The sequence below is a fragment of the Sciurus vulgaris genome, assembly GCF_902686455.1.
Source record: "Sciurus vulgaris genome assembly, chromosome: 9".
Classification (NCBI taxonomy): Eukaryota; Metazoa; Chordata; class Mammalia; order Rodentia; family Sciuridae; genus Sciurus; species Sciurus vulgaris.
The window spans coordinates 81681597-81704041 of NC_136469.1; the positions used below are offsets into that span (position 1 = coordinate 81681597).

At 38.8% G+C, this 22445-nt stretch overlaps 1 protein-coding gene across 1 annotated transcript in view; it reads right to left on the reverse strand.

Moving 5' to 3' along the window:
* Positions 1 to 15553: 15553 nt before the first annotated feature.
* The window catches only part of ANXA3 (annexin A3), a 55036-nt gene continuing 48144 nt past the window's right edge, over positions 15554 to 22445 (reverse strand). The window contains exons 12-13 of the mRNA XM_079153465.1: positions 21218 to 21340; positions 15554 to 16131 (exon numbers count right to left, since the gene is read on the reverse strand). Coding sequence (XP_079009591.1) covers positions 16072 to 16131; positions 21218 to 21340 — 183 coding nt within the window. The 3' untranslated portion in view covers positions 15554 to 16071. The remainder of the gene's footprint in view (positions 16132 to 21217; positions 21341 to 22445) is intronic.

The window sequence follows — 22445 nt, forward strand, 5'->3', positions numbered from 1 at the left end:
CTTTGGAGTTCCCACTATGCTGTGGATAAAGTCCCTATGTTGGTCTGGATTTTCAGAGAAGCAGAGGTTATTTTAGGAATTAGCTGGTGACCTATGACGGAAGAGTCAAAGTTTCAGTTTAAGTCCAAAATTCATCTGCTGGCATTGTTCCTTCCTCATTTGGTGGAGTGTCTAACTGTTAAGGCCTTCAGTTGATCAGATGAGGCCCACCCACATTATGGAAGATAATTTGCTTTACTCAAAGCCTGATGATTTAAATGTTAATCTCATCTAAAAATGACTTCACAGAAATATCTGGAATAATGTTTGAGCAACTATGTGGATACTGTGGCCTAGTATCCACATAAATTGATATACAAAATTAACCATCAAGTCCTATTCACCTAAATCCACTTTTCACTTCTGCCTCCTTGCCTGAAAGGAGCCTTCCTGTGAACCCGTTGCTCTCCCAGTTGTCTTCAGCATGAGGCTGGTCTTCACCATGCCTCCAGTCCAGGGTCAGGTGGAGTGGCCAGCTTCCTTCCTTCGGCAGTGTGCTTTCTCTTGCTACCCTCACCGGCTCTCACCTTCCGTCCTTTTGAAGTCTGTGCCATTCTCAGCACTGACTCCATTCTGCTTCCTGATGCTCCTGCAGCAGCTGACACACACACATCCCTTCACCTCTTCCCTGCATATTGCTGTCAAATTTATTGACTACCACATCCACCTTAACCTTTCAGGTTCCTGGACCCCCTGGATGCTCAGGCTTATCTGATTCTGAGACATTGTCCCCTGGGCAGTCTCCTTTATCCCACCTTCATCTCCTTTATCCCACCCAGTCAACCCATGTCCAGCTTCCCCGCCATCTCTCCTACTTCTATCCCACACAGTCACTTTGTTCACTAATTCTGCTCACCTTCCTGCCTTCTGTCTTGTTTATTAGAATCACAGACTCTTTGTGCCTCCACATCCCAGAATTGACTTTTAAAGAAAATGGAGATAAACTTAATGTCGTAGGTAGGGAGTAACATTTTAGATAATAATTAGATGGGATTCTCCCTTCCTCTTCTGTTTTTATTTTGAAAATACTTATTTATTTTTGTGGTGCTTGGGATTAAAGTCAGGGCCTTGCACGTGCTAGGCAAACATTGCACCTCTAAGCCACACCCCAGCCTCTCTCCTTTTCTTTTTATTGCTCCTATTCTGCATCTTCCTCTCATTTATTTTCTTTTCTCCTTTCCAAGTTACTCTGTGATTTTAGAGGAAAAGGCAGAACTCTGAATATACAAATCATTTCCTGCTCAGTGTTATATAACTTTAGCTACACCATGGCTCCTATCTCTCCATTTACCTTCTACATCTATTAGTGACTCCCTAGCACACCCACTCAGAGGATTTACCTTTCTAAATTATGTCTGCCCTCATAAGCTGTCATTTTCTTCTCTCAACTCCTGCAGTTACACCTTCAACTTTAGAATGACTGCTACAAATCATCCTTCCTATTTTCAAATGGGTCCCTTAGCAGAAGCAGATGCTGAGAAAAGGACCCAGGGATGCCAGGAAGCACTGGGAAGCAAGTGCAGAAGTGAGACAGAAAGGCAAGGAAGCCACTACAGGCTGCACGTGAGCAGGCTGTCACTAGGCAGCTGGGACTCAGTCTTCCCCACGGGTCTCTGGGAGGCAGTGTGGATCATGTCTCAAAGTTGTCCCACTTGAAAGGCAAGAGCCTGAAGATGCTGATGGCCTCCCATCTGCTTGATTGAGGGCTGCCCCAGGGGCATTAACTCCCTGGCATTTCTACTCTATCCTAGAGAGGATCTGCACCAATGCAGATCTTATTTCCAGATAAAGGCCACATCAGAGTCACAGGGCTAGCAGTTAAAAGCAGTGAGCACATATGGAATGCTGAGTGTCAAAGGGACATGGGTGGGGCACCAGTAACAGTCTATACTTCCTACACACTTAGCTATGCTGTAGCATGTAGCTATTTCTGTTTCCACCTGCCAATCCTCTGATGCAGTGTGTTGGGTACTCTTGGAAATATCATTTTTATATAATTGTGTTCACCATGGATGTTGGTATTGTCTCATTTTTCCCTAAGAAGAAACTAAGAAGTTAAGATGAAGAAACTTCACATAAATTACCCAGGGAGTAAGTTTTAGAACTGTGATTTTTAAGACTCAAAAGTCAAAATAGCAGAAATCCAAGGGCAGAAACTTGGAATAGCTATTGTTATTAGCAATGTCTTGGGTAAGAAGAGATGGGCTCAGAGTTAATCGTGAAGAGAGAAACTCCTCATCTAAGACTAGTTTATATCACTGTTCCCTGACTCTATTACTTTTGATGCTACTTTGTGAAGTTGACAAGGCTGAATTTTACTGTTTTCATCCAGAAGTCCTTACATAATTTCTAAGAACAAAGATGTGCTAAAATGGAATTTTCAGAATAAGTCATGCCTGGAATGGACAGTTATTAGTCCAATTTTTTCCCACAACTATATATCAATTACCTAATGTAGTGAGGCTACATGCTAAAAATAAAATATTCACTGATGTAAGATATGAGTTTGCTTTTGAATATGATGTACATATATACACCATGTTATTTTTGAATCTGAATGTCCCCCAAATCTCATGTATTGAAGCAGCGATGTTCAGAGATGGGGCTTTTGGGGAAGTGATTGAATAATGAAGGATCTAATCTCATCAGTGGATTAATTCATCGATGGGCTCATAATTTGATGGCAATATTGGGAAGTGGTGGGAAGTGTAGAAAGTGGGGCCTAGTTGGAGAAAGTAGGTCATTGGCAGCATGTTCTTGAAGAATATATTATATCTCTGGCCCTTTCCTGTCTCTCTTCTTCTCTCTCTCTCCCCCGCTCCCTCCTACTTCCCTCCCTCTGCTTCCTAACTACCACAAAGTGAGTGGCTTTATTCCACCACACCCTTCTTCCATGATGCTTCTGCTTCACCACAGGCCCAGAAACAATGGAACCAGCCAACCATGGACTCTGAAATCTCTGAAACCACGAGTCAAACTAAAGTCTTTCCTCCTTTAAGTTGTTTTTCCTCTGATATTTTGTCACAGTGATGAAAGCCTGACTAATACCACAATCTTGAATGGGCTTTAATTATATGGAACCATCTACTAATTATGGTCATTTAATTTTTGCAATTAAGATGAACCTAGTACTCATCTTTTTTCTCAGTCTGCATTTGCCTAGACATATTTTTGATGCATAACAACAGTGGATAATATTTCTATAAAAAGAGCACACTCAACACAGGATCACTGTATTTAAGAAAATAATAACTGCCAAATCCCAAGCATTTTATTTAATTTATCACATTTATCTGTACTACAGCATGCCAGTTCCATAAAAACAGACTCTGAATTTCTACTTAATGTAAATGCAGCTTTTAAAATAATGCTTAGAACACAGTGAGTCTTTCATTAATATCGATGGGCTGAATGAACATGGATATTATTACTCAAAATTTTTAGTTGCAATAAACACTCAAAGGACTGTTTCTCAGTGTTTACAGATTTTGGAGTTCTAGAAATCTTGTCTTGAATCATTATGGAGATTCTTCAAAAGACTAGGAATAGAACTGCCATATGACCCAGCTATACCACTCCTCAGTATTTTATCCAGAAGAATTAAAATCAGCATACTCCAGTGATACTTGCATTCCCATGTTTATAGCAGTGCGATTCACAATAGCCAAGTTATGAAACCAGCCTAGGTGTCCATCAACATATGAATGGGTAAGGAAAACATGTTATATATAAAACAATGGAGTTTTACTGAACCATAAAGAAGAATGAAATTATGTTTTTGCAGGGAAATGGATAGAACTGGAGAGCATCTTGCATCCTATTGAACAAAGTAAGCTAAACTCAAAAAGTCAAGGGCTGTATGTTCTCTTTCATATGTGGAAGATAGAGAAAAAATATTTTTAAAAAGGGACCTCATAAAAATAGAAGGAAGACCCATAGAGTTGAGGAAGGAGATCAGGAAGAGGGAGAAGGGGAGGTACTAAGAAATGAAATTGAGCAAATTATATTATGTACATGTGACAATGAATCCCCCTGTCATGTACAATCATAATGAACCAATCAGAAAAAGGCAAAAAGAAGAGAAAGAAAGAAAGAGAAAGAAAGAAAGAAAGAAAGAAAAAAAGAAAGAAAGAAAGAAAGAAAGAAAGAAAGAAAGAAAGAAAGAAAGAAAGAAAGAAAGAAAGAAAGAAAGAAAGAAAGAAAGAAAGAAAGGGAAAGGCCTGGAGCAATGGTTCATGCCTGTAATCCCAATGACTCAGGAGGCTGAGGCAGGAGGATTGCAAATTCAAAGCCAGCATCATCAACGTGGTAAGACCTTAAGCAACTAAGCGAGACCCTGTCTCGAAATTAAAAATAAAAAGGCCTGGGGATGTGGCTCAGTGGTTAAGTTCCCCTTGGTTCAATTCCCTGTACCAAAAAAACCAACAAACCAACAACAACAACAAAAAAATACCAGAGAGATAAAGAAATTTGGGGTTGCATTGTGGCTCTAGAACTAGTTAGATTCAGAATGGTCTTAACTTTTCTGACCCTCAGTTTCTTAACTAGAAAATGGGATAATGTTACCTGTCTAATGGAGGCATAAGATTAAAATGAGATAACATATATAGACTGCCCATAGTGAGTGCTAAGAAAATGGTGTCTCAGGGCTGGGGAGATAGCTCAGTTGGTAGAGTGCTTGCCTTGCAAGTTCAAGGTCCTGAGTTCAATCCTCAGCACCGCAAAAAAAAAAAAAAAAAAAGAAAAAAGAAAATGGTGTCTCAACCCCACTGACTCAGGAGACTGAAGCAGGAGGATTGCTAGTTAGATAGAGGCCAGTCTCAGCAACTCAGTGAGGATCGAAGCAACATGGCATGACTCTGCCTCAAAGTAAAACATGGAAAGGGCTGTGGATATAGTTCAGTGGTAGCGTGTGCCCCTTGGTTCAAGCTCTGGTACCAAAAAAAAAAAAAAGAAAGGAAAGAAAAGAAAAAAGTACCTCTTGTTATTGAATCAAGAAGATACCCCAAAGGGTACAAGTCAATGCCTATAGCATTTTCAGTTCTGTTTGCTGAGAAGAGACTGAGGGGTCATATAGCCTAAACTCAAAGGGAGACTGAATTTTCTCTCTGTGAGGGAGTCAAGGATGTGGCATAGCTTGTTAAGGTTTGGAAATTTCACATGGTTATCATACAGACTTTATAATACTTTCTTGGCTTTCCATAATTATTAATAATAACTCCTTTGGTGATAAAATCCTTATGTATGTACTTAATATAGAAAAGAAGAATGGGGAATTGAGGAAAGGTGTAAATAACCAATGATTACTACATTTCAGGGAGTGTGTTAGGTGTAAATAACCAATGATTACTTCATTTCAGGGAGTGTGTTAGGTGCTTAACTTTTTTTTTTTTTTTTTTGTGCATGGTACTGATTGAACACAGGGCACTCTACCTCTAAGCTAAATCCCTAGACTTTTATTTTAATTTTTTTATTTTGAGATAGGGTCTCACCAAGTTACCTAGGCTGGCTTTGAGCTTGTAACCGCCTGTCTCATTCTCTCAAGCATTTAGGATTACAGGTATGTGCCACTGTGCCTGGTGAAGTGCTTTATTTTTGTTATCTCATTTACTTCTTTATGTCTTCTAAAATGCATCTAAGCATTCTGTCCTTCCTGGCACCTGGATATTCCTGGCATTAAGAATTAGATAAATTTTTATACCCATCTTAGAAACAGGAGGAAGTGGTGAATCAAGAAGGTCAAGTAATTTGTCCCAGCCCGTGGTATTTGAACCCAGAACTCCAGAGCCTGGATTCTTTTCTTTTTATCTAGAAAGGGGAATGTCAGGGATATTGTTTTTCCTGAAGAATGACAGGACTGTCACATTGAAGAAGCAAAGATCAGCCCACGAGAACCAGGACAACTGTGATATCCCCAGATACATAATTAGAAAGAACTATAGAGTTTCCCTATAGGGGCTTGCTCTGTGTGCTTTGAATTCTGGGAAACCTTGGACCTCCCAAGAATTTTATGGAAGCACCCGGCCTAACCAAACTCCATACCAACACCCAGAAGAAAGAGTGAGGAGAAAATCAAGAAAGGCAGATTGTTGTCTGGCGGCCAGTGAAGGTCTCCACATTGAACTAATTAGAAGTAGACTAAACAGTGCAAAGACTTTTCTTTGTTTTGTCAGTGTTGCTAAAGTTAGCCAAGAATTAAAGCAGAGGATGAGGAAGAGAGGAAGTAGAGAGAGGAAGGAAGTGCTTTTCTCCCTGTCACCAAGTCTTCTTTCCAGAAATATGTCTGGATACATTGTAGACATTCTCCAGTCGTTGCTCTGTAATTTCGGCTCTAGTGACGTCAGGCTAAAGTGTAGGCTGGTTTCACAGAGGATCTGAAATAATTATTAGGGACCCTGAGCTTGTTGGCCTCACATTGTGGTTACATATAGAGAGAGCATATTCTATTGCTTCCTTGGAGTCCTGAGGCCTGAGTTGAGGCATGTGAACCAGAAAAATGGACTGCTATCAGATGACAGTTGATCTGGACCATCCACTTCCCAGGAAGGAATCAGCTTTGAGTGTTCACAGATGGACCTGATGCTGACTCTAATCCTTGAAAGGGTGGTCCGTATGGCTTTATTTTTACCTTCCAGTATCTGGACAATAGGCAATAGAATTAGCATCTATTCCATAGCTTCAACACAAAGAAGATAAACTGGTCTCTAGCTGACTTCAACAGATAGGATCCCATTATGAGATTTCTGAAATTGAAGTCAGAAAGATAGAACAGAGAGAGAGAGAGAGAGAGAGAGAGAGAGAGAGAGAGAGAGAGAGAGAGAGAGAGAGAGCAAAACCAGTGAAAATTAAGGATGGACTTTATGATATTCAGTACCCAAGGAAGTTTTTTTCACTGAACATTAACATCCCACTTAACTCATGCACTATTTGAAGCATGATTTTCCAAAATAAACAAAGAATTCCTGATCAAGATAGTTTTGGGGAGCTCATAATCATCTCTTTGATGTATGATACATGATACATCTTTATGTCTTCAAAGCCCCTACCAGTCAATTCCTTTAATACCCAGCTCAGAGGTTACATTCCCAGTGACTCCTTCCCTGACATAGCTAATCATTCCTTCAATTGAGTTGCAGGCACCTTTTAATAACCAAATTTTTTATATTTCATGTAAAATATTTTTAAATTATTGAGCCAATTTGGCCAAGGATGGTGGTGTGAGATTATAATTCCAGCTATTCAGGAGGCTGAAGCAGGAAGATCACAAAGTTAAGGCCAGCTTGAGCAACTTCGTGAGATCCTGTGTCAAAATGTAAAACAATTTATAAAGAGCTAGGGATGTAATTCAGTGGTAGAGCACCTCTAGCACCTCTGGGTTCAATCCCCAGAACTGCAAAAACAAAAACAAGCACACCAAACCAAACCTGTGAGCTTAAAATTATTAAGCCAACAAATTATTAAAAATGTAGAAAACATAGCTTAGAAAATAGAAGAAAATGAGTCACCTATGTATTTACAACCCAGGAGTAAACAAGTCACCATTGTCAGGAACATTTCTTTCAGTCTCTCTGGCCTTCTGTTTCCCACTATTTCGTCAACCTACTTTTTTCCATTTAATAAAATATCGTTAAGGATCTCTTTGACATGTGTGTGTATATCTCTGTCTCTCTCGACCCTTACCTTCACCTCTATCAACTGTAGGATGCACAGTCGTCCACAGCATTTTTAATAGCATTGTGATCCATCACATTTTCCTGCAGTGCTGGGCTACTCTGAGTACTTACATGCATTGATCCATTTAATCTTTGTAATGCCAGGTGGTTTGCTTAATTATTGTAATTCAAACTTCATGAACAAGGGCAGTGACAGATAAAGAGTTCAAATAATTGGTTCACGATCATACAGTTTGGAACCAAAAGCTGGAATTCGAACCTGAAGTGGGCTGACTCGACTTAACAAGTGTGTTTTACAGTCTTGAATAGAGCACCTACCAATCAGCAGTTCCTTAAATATTTTATCACTTATTCTGGAAGTTACAAACAACAATGTGAAAATCTTGTCTGAGGTCCAGCAGCTACTTGGATGGGGCAACCCTCTCTGCCAGATCCAGAGCCCATCCTCCTCCATGGGCAACACGCTGCCTTGAGAACTAGCCAAGCATCTGTCTTTACTCCCGTTCTTCATTCCCTGGATTGTCAACTCTGTGTGGTCAGGAAATGTATAGCCTTACTCATCTTTGTAATCCCAGCACATGGCACAGTTCCTGGACTATGGTGACTATGCAATGAATGTTGAAGGAATAAGGGACCGAAGGAGTTTGTTTTGACTGGTAACCACCAAAGAAAATACTTTGCATGAAATGATCAAATAACACCTATTTTTATAGAATTTGCTGTGTGTGACCCCCCAGGTTTTTCTTTAAGGACTTGGCTCTCAAATATGACATAGAGCAAAACAAAAAGTTAAAAATTTCCACACTGAAATCTCTGAGCTCTGTGTGAGGTATGTGGCCAGGAGCACCGAGGTAGGCCAGTTGTGCTCTGGATTATGGCAGTTCTCTTCAGGGAGAGCAAATTTGCCCTTGTTCTTGCCAACTTCCTCTCCCTGGGACCTTGCTTCTTCTCCTCCCCCTCCCCCTCCACACTGTGGCTTGCTCCTTTGTGTAGGAGTTGACTTTGTCTCAATGTTCTTTCTCAAAATTCTCTTTTGCCAGGTGGTGAATATTGTATCAATTGGCAAAAAGCATCTGTTGCTTCAGAGCAATGTCAGGGCTCTGCAAGTCACCTTGGACCATTTTTTATTGCCACTCCAGTTTCATAGAGCTTGTGCCAAAAGAGGACACATTCCTGTTTTGACAGTCAGTTTTCTCTAATGCACAGTTGTGTTTTAAAACATATAGCTGAATGGACTGTATCTGGTGTCTTGAGTTTTGGGGTTGGGGTTTCTTTTTAGTTTGCAGCAGAAGCCCTTCAGTGTTACTCCTACTCAGTAACCTTCCTCCTCCTTTGAAATTCTTCTTTCTTTCACTTTTGACTTTGTAAAACCTATGGAAACCAGCAAACTCTGCTTTGTTTTAACTAGAAGAAAATACAGCACTGGTGAAACAGCTTAAACACAAAGCAACCAATACTTACTTGGTTCTCACAGACTCATGGGAGATGTACAGAAAATGGGTGGGAAAGATCTGAGCTTGTCAGTTTGCTGGGGTGGGTTGAAAAGGAATCTGGGGTACTTTCCACACTTCATAAAACAAGGTTTCATAGGCAGGAAATTACCAAGAGGTCCGCTTTGTCTTCTTTCCTACTTACAAACTAGAAGAGAACTTTACGACATCCCCAAATCCCCCAAGTGAAGGAGTGTAAGCTATTGTGAGTCTTCCAAACTGAGTCAGAGAACAATGACTTACATTTATTGAGCACTTTAAAGGATTCAGGCACTGTGCTAAGTGCTTTACCTAAATTGACTGACGGAAATTTCACACCATCCTCAACAATAAATGCTCTTGCCATCCTGGCTTTACCAATGAGGAAACTAAGGCATGGAAAGTTAGACAACTTGCTTACTCATATGTCATACAATTAACAAGTGATGGGCAGAAAATAAGCCTAGAGAACTTGTTTTCCTTCCAATCCTGCAATCACTGAGATAGACACATTTGACTCCCTTTGTCACGGGACACATTTGACAATGTAACAACCGATGTCATTGAGAAATTCCCTGAAGCCTTCCAAGGCCAGTCTTAGAGATACTATTGCTGTGCAGTTCTAAAATAAGTATCATTTATTCTTTAAACTTTTATTGAACACATTTATTATTTGCTATTCACTAGGTAAGGCTATGCCAATTCAATTATTAGTAACTAATTTTTACTAAGTTAAATTCTTTATATGCTTCATCTCATTTAATCCTCACAACTCTTTGAGGTAGGTACTGTTATTATAAAGAATCGAGTTGCAATGAGGTTAAGAATTTGTCAACTACTTACTGCTATACAGACTGGTGCATAAGTAGGGAAGCCAGAATTTGAACCCACTTTGATCTAACCCCCCAAAACAATGCACTTGTTGGGGGTTATTGATGTAATACACAATTTCTATGGAAATGTAAAAAGGAGAGTACACACAGAAGAAAAATCTGTATTATTTGAACATTTCCTTCAAAATGCCCTCACCAATAGGCTAGAGAATCTTCTATTCAGGGTCTTCATTTGCCATTTTGCATCTCCTGATTTATAGTCCAAACATTCTATTACTCTAGAATAAGAGACACAAATCTTATTGTCTTCTGCAGTTTGACAATCACAGGGTCTAGGATTCTTCCCAGCTTGTGATTTTTCTCCTTCTTTGTCTTCAGGGACTAAATTTAGTGCTTATCAAATTGACCCAAGTGCACCACTTATGCAGTTATCAGTAGCAGTTAATATATACCTCATATAAATGCAGATGGTCCTGGGAATCCTGAGAAGTCAGAGGATTAAATTAAATGATCTGCATGTTCCATTAAGAGTTTCCAGCAATAATAAGATGCCTGGACCATGACAAACACCCTACAGAAGATGTTTCAAACAGTTCATAGGCCAGTTATTCTGAAGCAAGTAAAGTAGATTTTGCCATTTGGACACAAAGCCATGGGGTGCACTTTGAAGTTGACCTGCCACCTAGTGGAAATTGGAGGCAATAAAAACATGGCCCTTGAATAATACACTATAATAATACTATGATACAGGCTAATATTTATTTTCTTTTTTCTTTATGAGACAGGATCTCATTATATACCCCAGGCTGGTCTCAAACTCTTGGGCTTAAGTGATCCTCCTGTCTCAGCCTCCTCAGTAGTAATAGAACCTACTTTGTAAGTTTATTTTATAATTCAAATAAAAGTTTTAGAATTAAAATTTTGCAAATAAGTAGCAAAAAAGTGGCATGCACTTAGAATCCTACGATTGGCTTATTATATCATTTATTGAGGCTATTAACAGTGCTGCATACCTTTTACATGTTTTCTCATTTAGTTACATAAAATGACCTTACAAAGTAGGTATTATTATTATCCCCATTTTAAAGGTGAGAAATATGTGGTGTTTCAAAGGATAATTTGTCTGAAGTCACAGATCTGGGCAGCCAGACCCCAAGGCCCATGAACTTAACCATGGAACTGTTCCTTTGTCATATATTGTCCCTCTTATTCCGTCAAACATTTAAGTATTTTAAAAAGTATTGTAATCCTTCAGAAGGATCATTAACAACAACTGTATTTAGAAAGCTATGTTCTATCAGAATAAACAAAAATACACTTTCAGCAGCCTCCAGCTGGTCCAGAGTATCTCAGTCAAAATGAATAGAAGGGTTGGAGGAGGAGAGCTTCCCTAGGTTTCCTTTGATTATCTCTGCTATTTTTCTTTCTGTAGTTCTTTCACATGATCACACTCCCTTCACATTCCCACTCTGCACAGATAAGTCTGAAGTCCAACTGGCCTGAATCCTAGGCTTCCCTACTGTGTAACATTGGACTGGTTATCTAAGCTTTCCAATCCTCATTTTCCTTATTTGTAAAGTGCGGAGATATGGACATATAACCATGCTTTGTTTCAGAACAAATTTAAGATAAATGATATCATTCTGAAGATAAATGAAATCTAAGATGTCTCGAACATGACTTGGAATATAGAACGTTCTCAATTCATTTTTTTCTTTTCTTGGTATCAGAGATTGAACCGAGGGGCGCTTAACCACTGAGCCACATCCTCGGCCCTTTTTTATTTTTAATTTTGAGACAGAGTCTCACTAAGTTGCTTAGGACCTTGCTATATTGTTGAAACTAGCTTTGAACTTGTGATTCTCCTGCCTCAGCTTCCTGAGCTACTGGGATTTCAGGCTTGCTTCACCATGCCCAGGGCCTCAATTCAAATTTAAAATTAAAGCTAATATTCTAATGCAATATTATAATTCGATATTACATTTCAATAACATTCGATACTTCAAGGTTACTCCTATCAGTATTTTCTGTGCTTCTTACAACAGTCTGGTTTGGCTGGCAAGAAAGTTCTTTTACTTCGCCTTACAAATCATTACTTTGAATGGGAAGCTACTATGAATAGAGACCTGGGTTAGGAATTTAGAGACATCAACATATAGGTCGACATTCAGAATGGCTTAGTGGCTTGTCCCTTTCTATGGAGATAAAGGCTACTTCTGTGGCCACAGGGGATACCCTAATATCAAAGGTGCATAAGGGGTGATAGCCAGAGGGAAGAGAGAGGAAGGAGTGAGAGGGAGCTGGGATAGGGCAGGGAGGAAGGAAGGAATAAATAAATGTGGAAAACTTCTACTGATATAAAACATTTTTTCTTCAGGAGGAAAGAGAACAATTAATATTAAAATCCACAGGGAGAAAGATTCCTTCTCCACGACTTTGAAGAGTGTGGCTAAGGCTAAGTTAGTAGTTTACAATGCCATTTTAGGAGTTTGACTTAATGGTACATAAAGGGAATCCCATATGCATTTGAACTTGTTGCTTCTCCAGAAGTTCTAGTATCTTGACCCACTTACAATATTTCTCTTGATAGTGTGGGTAGCTTTGCAGAAGTACTCTGTACATGGGTAAATTTTTCACCAAGCCTCTCTACCTAGGAAGTTCAGGTATAATGACATGTTTAAATAACCACTCAAATTCATTTGCATAGTTCAAATGCTTAGAGTACAAAGAATCTCATTCATTTGACAAAGATTTCTCATGTGGCTTTTACATGCTAAGCACTAGGGTGATGCAACAGACAAAAATCTCTGCTTTCAAGCAGCTAACATTCTAGGATTGAAAAGAACAGTGACCCTAGAATGGAAAAATCCTAAGGCAAAGTAGTGGTTAAGAGCTGGGATAAAGAAACGGGGTTACTTGTGTTTAAATCCTGGCTCTTCCAAAGGCTCTTTCTCTAAGCTCCATTCTTGTACTGTGAATTAGTACTTATATTGTAAGGTTGCTCGAGGTTAGCAATTTAAAATAGACTACACTTGCCAAGTGCATGACTATAACACCAGCTACTCAGGAGGCTGAGGCAGGAGAATATCTTGAGGCCAGGAGTTTGAGACCAGCTGGGGCAATAGAGCAAGAACCCTTCTAAATAAAATAAACTACACTGTTGAACAGTGTAAACACTGATACAGAGTAAACACTCAATGAGTATAAACATTGATTTATTCCTTGGTGACAGATGCATTTGCCATTACTTAAGTCAAAATTATAGGGGCACACTTGATACCTGATGACTTTGATCACTGTGTTTGCTCAGGTTTATCTCTGAAATATTGAGGTTTTTTGTTTGTTTGTTTGTTCTTCCTTACCATCATCTTACTTCAGTGACATTTCTAGTACTGATTATAGAACTAACTTTCTAAGTGGGTTCCTTGCCTCTAGCTTTCTTCTCCTGTACATTCTTCCTTCTAACCTGCCATGGTTTGTATCTGGTTTGAGTGTGCTACCAAGGATTCACATGCTGAAATTTTGCATGTGTGTTTGTGTAGTGCTGGAGATTGAACCTGGACTTTGTGCATGCTAAGTACATATTTCAACCACTGAGCTACATGCTCACCTCCATGTGTTGAAATAAAATCCCTGTTCTGATGAATGAAGAAAGGCAGAAATTTACTCTCATAAGTGTTTAGAGGTGGAACCTTTAGGAGGTGATAAAGATTAGACAAGATCCTTGAGGTTGAGCCCCTCATGATTGAATATTTGTGTTTATAAGAGGAAGGAGAGAGAGCTCCCTGTCTCTTGCCAGGTGATACCCTGAGCTTCCTTGAGCAAAAAGACCATCATCAGATGTGGGCATATGAATCTCCAGAGCTATGAGCTAAGTAAACCTCTTCTATTTATAAAGCCTTTGGTATTTTGTTACAGTGATGCAAAATGGGTTCATGTGTCCTCTGATGGATTACAATTTGACATAATTTCCCTAACTGAAATCCTCCTAGAACGTTCCTCCCATGACTCTTCCTTACTTAATAATCTGACCCTTGCTTATCACTATTCACTTTACCTGTACTCTAAGCCTCAACCACACCAAGGTTTTGGTGGATCTGTGCATACAATGAAAGTTCATAGCTGTACAACTGCAAATGCTTTCATCTGTGTGGAAAGCCTATCTCCTTTTCTATTGGTTGAGTTTGTGACCTTCAAAAGGCTGAATTCCTGCTTCCTACCCACAATGTCACTTCCCTGAGAGTGTTCAGTACACACTGTGCTACATTTATCTGCTTACCGGTCTTCCTGAACAGACTTTAGTCTCCTTGGAAAAAGAAAATGAGTCTTAGTTTCTTTGTTGTATCTAACACTTACTCAACACGGGCTTGGTGCGTGGTAGATGAGCTGAAGTCTACTCAGAAATGGAGGCAGTACAGCTGGGGAGATAGCTCAGCTGGTAGAGTGCTTGCCTCACAAGCACAAGGGGCTGAGTTTGATCCCCAGTACCGCGCAAAAAAAAGAAAAGAAATGGCTGCAGTTGTTTCATGATCATGTTGGTGTGCTTGGACATAATAATGACAGTTAACACACCTGAACTCTGGCCATATCAGTGAGTATAAGCATTGATTTATTCCTCAGGAATACACACATTCTCCAAATCACTTAAGTCAAAATTGTAGGGGCATACTTGATTCCTGATGACTTTAATTGCCACTTTTACTCCATTTTATCTCCTAAATATTTGAGTGGGTTTAAAAAAATTCTCCCTTACCATCCTTTTAGTTCAAGTCACATTTTAGTATTGATTATAGAACTAACTTGCTAAGTGGATTCCCCACCTCTAGCTTTCTTCTCCTGTGTATTCTTCCTTCCCACCTGCTACAGTGGATATGGTTTGACTGTGTCCCCAGGGCACAGGGCTAAGCACTTCAGAGACATTAGCTTACACAAGCTTTACCATCCTATGAGGAAGGTAAAGACTATAACAATCACCATTATAGAGATGGGGAAACACAGTCTTCATAGGGTTTAGTAGTGGCCAGGGTCACTGAGCTAGTAAACAGAGTCATACCAGGTGTGTTATGACTCAGCCCCTGTGTTTTATCTTCTCATGCATTTTAAAAATCCCAGAATAAGAAATAACTTCGTTCTCTTTCTGAAAGATCTCAGAAGTGTTCACCAGTAGACTGTGTTGACTCAGACATCACTGCTGCAATGTGCTCATTCTATTCAGTCTAGAATAGACTCCAGCTGAAAGGTTTTACTTCATATATTTCATATCAGCCAAGGTATGTCTTAATTAAATCCTATTCAAAGAAAACACAAGGGATTTTCTTTTTCAAAGCCAGTTTTGCTGTCATAGGGGGTAAAAGATACCATATAGAGGCTTGATTTTAAATACCCATTTCTGGGAAAGTAATATTTAGCATAAGCAACCACAATTAATGCCTGCCATTCTGACTGGAAGTGGTAAAATGAATTGTTCAGCAGATATTTTCTGTGGTCTGAAAGAATTTATGCTTTGAAACTCCCAGAGCTTGGTCATAACTAGAAAGGGTAGGCCAGGGTCAATACTTCTTTATTTTTATTTTTTTAAAGACTGATTAATAAAGTAATGGATATACTTAGGCATCAAGAGATTTTATAACAAATATGTTTTAAAATATCATTAATCACCTAGACACTACACATATTGGTAGATTTTAAAAGCAAGTAGACAAATCACATACATTTAACAAAGACAATGATTTTTATTACCCCGCTTTATATGCAATGGTTTAGATCTATATGACTTCCTAAGCAGAAATATAATTTGGATAGTTTTATCAGATCCTTAATACCGCTTTATAAATTTCATTAATTTATAAAAAACACATAATAAATGAGATGCTCTGAAATAATAACTTTTGTTATTGTTATTGTTATGAAACAATGAAAATTTTTGTTAGGCAAATAAGTTGCTATTTTCTATTTAACTCTTACTTGTACTTTTAAATGCTATGAGAAAGAAGCAAGCAGAACTGTTGGAAAAGTCTATCGTGGGAGCAGGTGACCTTCAGAGATTATGTTCTTGACTCAGTCATCTCCTCCACAGATCTTCAAGAGTGTGATTTCATAGTCCCCAGAAGTATCTGACTGCAAAGAACAGAACCAATAGTGAAAAATAAATATATGCATAAATAATGAGAGGAGCATAATTTATGCCTTTCTATTTTAGGTCATATTAATTTTTCTTTTTTGGGGGGGTGGTTATGGGGGGTTGAACCCAGGGGCACTTTATCACTGAGCTAACATCCCCAGCTCTGTTTTTCATTTTGAGACAGGGTCTTGCTAAGTTGCCTAAGTTGACATCGAACTTGTGATCCTCCTGCCTCAGCCTCTTGAGTCACTGAAATTGTAGGCATGACCACCAGTCTGGTTTAAGTTATATTAATTTTTCTTAAGAAGCTAAATGCTTTTGGTGGCCTGTGTACCATGGTTCTCTCTTCTCTCAACTCTGATCCCGTCTTTCACTCTTCATATTTCATCAATCCTGCCGATTCTTTCCTTGTGGTATTATTCCTTTTATTCCTTTTCCCAAACTGACCACAGCAAATCTAGTGCTTTCATCTCTTGAAAGCCCAAATCTGGGCTTTCATCTCTTGTCACTGGTGTGACTACAGATTCATTAATCTATACCCACGTTGTTAATTCCTACATTTTTGTAAATCAAGTGCAATGACCAGCATATCCCTCAAAAGTAAGAACATTGTCTAGCTCTTATCTTAATTTTCTGTCAGAAGAACATAGTATCTTGTTCATTTTGTCTTGGAAACATTTTGTCCCTGTGACTACTGTTCTTTCTACACGCAGGCCTGGCCTATCTTCCCCTTCTTTGCAGGCTCCTCCTCCTCTTCCTCCTTCGTTAGATGTTAGTGATGCTTCAATGTCAATTCTAAGCTTTCTTCCCCTCTCATTCTACATTTTCTCCCTAAGAGACATATTTCATTTTCAAAGTCTATCTCATCAAAGTCCACTATCAGTCTTGTGGACATGTCCACTTACATGTGACAAAGACATCTCAAACTCATGAACTTCCTCCCACTCCCCAGAAAGAAGAAGCCATAAAACCTGACCCTCTTCCAGGAAATGGCACCGATTTCTGCTTCCCTACTTAGAATACTAGGTGTCACCCTTGACACCATTCCTCATTCCTCACACCAGGATATCACATCAAGTCTCTTAAGTTGTATCTCCTAAAAATCTTTTGAATCCCGACTTTCCTTTCTTTGCAACCAACCCCATAACTACTACAATATGACTGTGTAATAGCCTCCTAACTCACCACTCTCCATCTCTTCTAGGTCATGTTTAATTCATTCTCCACAGTCACAGGGATCTTCTCAATGCTCATGACCCTGTCTTGCATAAAACTCTTCACTAGTCTCTCATTACTCTTAAGCTAAAGATGCACATCCTTAAACATTACCTAAAAGGTCCTGTATGATCTGGTTCTTTCATTCTCATTTTCCATTATGTTTCCTCTCTTATGAGATCTTTTCATTTGCAATTCCTTTTATTAGAATACCCTACCTCCATGACCTTCAGCCTTGTTAATATCATTTATCAGATCAGAATCATAATTTCCTCATAGAATCCTTTCCTGTCAGTCAAGTTCTTCTATTATGTGATCTCATAGCACAATGTCTCTTTCCCTCATACTACCATAGTTGCAACTTTTACATTTTATTTGTAATTGTAAGAGAAAGCACACTTCCTTCCCCAGCATAGCAACCCTAAACCCGGCACGTTACATGCCTTTAATAGGTATTTTAAATTGAATGGATGCAGTTCAAATTGTCTGATTTCAAAGCTCTTTTTAACTGCACTCATCTTGCCACTTGGATTTTATTTCTCAGTGTTCCCCAAAGTAGACTCTCTAATCAGGTATAGGTCTTATCATTTCTTTTCCTCCTGCCTCTCATTGTAGTTGTGTTTCCAGAGTGTTTGTCTTGGGACCATGTTGACCAGCAGAGCAGCTGGCCCATAGGAAATTCTCAGTATTCTCAGTTCAAATGCTGTTGAACTGAAAGGCAGGCTGGAGACTGACTGCTCCAAGAAAGATTCCCTATCTAACCCCAAATTTCTTTTCTCTCAGTTCCTATATTTCTATGTCTTTACCCCCTAGTCTAGTGCTTAGCTGTATGTTGTTTCAAATTTCATCTTTTTATGCCTACCACAAGCCTTCACATAGGTTATGAGTTTACTAATTGTGAGAGCTACCATATTTTCCCTTAAAGAGCCATATTTATTAGATAGGTACATAATTTACTGACCAAAATGTAATTCAATCACATTTTCCACTAATATCTTCTGGTAAAGTAAAAGAAAACGCCATTTTTTTTTTTTTTTAACCTCTGTTCTTCCTTTCCTTTCCATCAAATATCACATGAGAAAGGTGAAAAAGTAGAAAAATATCTATATTGTAGGTGGAGGGGAGAAGACTGAATTAAAGGCTTGGATGAGAGATGAAGTGGAACTCTGCCTCCTGGATTTCAGAAACTTAACCATCTCAAAAGATTCTGCTCGTCAGTAGGAAAAACATAATATGATTATCCAATCATGTACATTAGGTGGTAGAAATAAAGGGATTTATATTATTTCAAATCACAAACTGAACTCTTCAGTGATGGATTTTTCTTTTTATCAAACTATGAACAGTTTAAATGTTTTCTAATACAATAAGTCTCAATTACCCAGACCATTGGGGGACTGAGAGCCGTTGCTTAATTTAATTTTCTGGTTTGCTGATGGTGAACTGAAAGCCCTCTTTGTGTATCAACCTTGTTACTGACAATTGTTATAAAATGTATGAGTCTACTTTTCTGCCTTAGTAAGTACAATATGGTTAACGTTATTGAATCTTCCTCTGAAGATTGAAACTATTGTAATGTGTCAGGATCAATTCAAATAGAATTGAGAGTGAATAGTTGATGAAATCTGTGCTAAGCCCCAGGCAGAGTTGGTTGCTTTTTAAAGTAAGTTCTTGATTTCGACTTTCAGGTCAACAGCATATCGTAGAGCAGTAGGTTTCGAGTCTGCCTTTCAGGTCAACTAAACTCTTTTCCAAAGGTTCAGTGCAGACATGAAGGCTCAGGTTTAAAAAAAAAAAAAGAAAAAGTTAAAAAAATCTAGCTGACTGACTGATATCAGTTAATTCATTCTTCATTAAAAAAAAAAAAAAAAAAAATTCGTGGACTCTGAAGCAGAAATGCTCTCAAGATGGCTGCTAAGAGGCCTGGCCAGGCCAACATTTGTGTCTGGTCAGGAGTGGCTATCTTGGGTAAGGCCACAGCTGCATCACTGGGCTCCAACCTCCTAGGGAATTGAGGAGAAGTAGCTGCAGGAGGGCTAACCAGGGTCAGTATCCACAGTGCACAAGTAATCCCTCAGCTGAGCCTGGGGTGTCTGGAGAGCATGACTCCACTCCCAGCTTTGGATGTTCAGTGTTCAAGAGTGAATGCTCTCCCCTGGGTTGTGGCTGCTGGATGCTGGCGGCTCCTTCTTTGTCCTAGCCCTTCCTGTAGACCCCAACTCCCAGCTGGGTCCTTGGGGAATCCTCCTGGGTCCAGCTCTTCAAAGGTTTTCTCCTGACATTGCAGAGGGTGGATGGGGAAGCAGAGGCAAGGAAGCCATGCAGCCTGCAGAAGCCAGCCCTTGACTCCAACTTTTTACCTAGTCAATAAGGCCCTGGTGATTGGGATGGCAGGGCAACCCGGCTCAATCTCAGTTTCACTTTGTTCCAGGGAACTAGTTTGGACTAACACTCTGAAGTCTTTCATATATCATGGGGCCAAGATAGAAAAATGAATCAAAACAAGACTGTCAGCAGGACTGGGGCTAATCCCTAGTTTGCCATTTATTTACCAGTTGCCATGTTCCTATTGGCTCTATGACTTTCAACCATGGCCTTAGGGTATGGAAGCTTCTTGTACATTTTTTGCCAGTCTTACTTCCTTATTAATTCTATTTAATTTGTAATTTATTTGAGCTTCCTATGTATATAATTATATGAATTGAGATCCGAGAGCAATGAAAATTGGTTTTATTCTTTAAAACAGGAAGAATTATAGCACATTTTAGAAAGATTCTCCTCCATGATGGTAGAAACATATTGGAACAATTTGTTTAGAAACCAAGAAACTATAAAAGATTGATAAATTCAATAAAACAAAATTAAAACTTCTGTTTGGGAAAAATACCTTCAGTCAAGTAAAAGATCAAATAACAAATTGGGGAAAATATTTACAAGCTAAAAGACTAATCTACTTTACATAAAAAGAGGTCTCAGAAATTGCCCAAAAAGAACAAAATCCCAAAGAAAAATGGGCAATGAACACAGAAAAATACATCATAGCAAAAGAAAGACAAATGGCATTAAAACATGAAAATACATTCAGCCCCAGACTCAGAAAAAACATACACTGAAACTACACTAAAGATATAATTCCTCATCTCTCAGATTGTAACAACACAAAAGAGTTGTTTGTGTAATTGGTACAAATACACAAACAATGGGATGACATGTAACTGCTAAAAATGAGAAAGCTTCTAGATTCTGCAACGAAAAGAACAGAAGCTGAAGAACTATACAGTCTTTCGTATACAACAAAGAAGAAATATGTTGTTGTCGTTGTTGTTATTACTGTTTTTGGTGCTAGGGATCGAACACGGGACCTTGCATATGCTAGGCAAGCACTGTATGACTAAACTACATCCCCAGCCCACAAACGGGAAATTTAAAATATACAATTTTCCCTTACATTTTCCTAAACACTGAACTAAATATATAAATAATCGGCAAACAACTTGCACATATGTTTCACTAAAGAAAGAAAAATTCATGGTCAGTACAACTAAAAAAATGTTGAGAGGGGCTGGGGATATAGCTCCGTAGTAGAGTGCTTGCCTACCATGCATGCGACCCTGGGTCTAATACACACACACATGCACAAAACAAAACAAAAACAAAGAAAGAGTTGTCTATCATACACCTGGAATTGTAGAGTTAAAAAACAGTCACTATGTTTAAGGAACATTTTACAGCAACTATTTTAAATTCAGAAAACACATTGACAAGGAGAGAGAAATTTAAGTCATATATTTCTATGTTTTAAGTGATAGAAGGGAAAGTGGATGAATCAAGGGCAAAATACATTGGCTATTTTTAAAGGAAACTTACCTTAATTGCTGAATATAGGGAATAACCATAATGCTTCTTGAACTCTGCTCGAATGTCCAAAAGGTCAATTTCAGATCTGGAAACCATTATTCGGTTCAGAGTAAACTCATCGGTTCCAGCGCCCTGTTAAGAAAGGCAGGTGTTCACAATGCATATCTCATGGGTTACAAAATGACTTGTAGATCTACATTTAAAAATATATACATATATGTCTATGTATGCATATATATATATGTATACATATATATGTGCACAAAGTGATTCTTCTTCATTCATCACCAAACTCCATCATTCATTTATTCAACAAATACTTATTGAACCCCTATTCTGTGCCAGCACCACGTTAAATCCTGAATAACAGAGGAGAGGAGATATCCCTGGTAAACTTCTGATTTTGTAAAGGATACAGGTAAGAAAGCAGGCCACTGCAAAATGAACTGACCTGGAACTACTGGGTGCCATGGAAGTATATATTAGTGATAAGAAAGATTAAAGATTAGGAAGGTCCAAGGAAGTGACATTTATACTGAAACCTAGATAATCAACCAGGGGAAGGAGGAGTGGGTTCATACAGAGAGGAAAAGATGATCCAATAGAACAATGAAAGTTGTATTGTGAATGAAAGTTTAGGGCAAGAAATAATGCACATTCCAAGATACATCAATAACAAAGAAGGATGGCAAGAGATGTGTCTGGAAAAGCCAGCCCTTGTTAACCATGAACTGCAGCTCTAACTTGATCCCAAATGTGGAGAAACTATTACATTATCCTAAGCATAAGAATGTTGAGATCAGATCACATTTGAAGTTTCAAAGATCGCTTTGACTGCAATATGAGGAACAGATTGCAGGGTAGGAGTAAAATGAAGATAAGGGAAAAAGACTAGAGTCTTTGGGACCCCCCTGGGATGAATGCAGTAATAGAGATGATGATGGACTGAACTAGAATAATGGCAGTAGAGATGGAGAAAATGGAAGATTTGAGAGACCTTATATAGGGAGATTGACAAAAACGATGTATTGCTTAAGGATAATGGAGAAGAGGGTAAAATTTTAAGCTGAGCAATTAAGTGGATGTTGATTCCATTTATTTATGCATATGGCAAATGCCTATGAGTCTCTGCTATACCCCAGGCATTGTTCCACATACTCTGGATATGGTAGACAACAACACAGATTATACCTGTCCTCCTGGAACTTATTTCTAATAGGTGGAGAGAGTAAAGCAA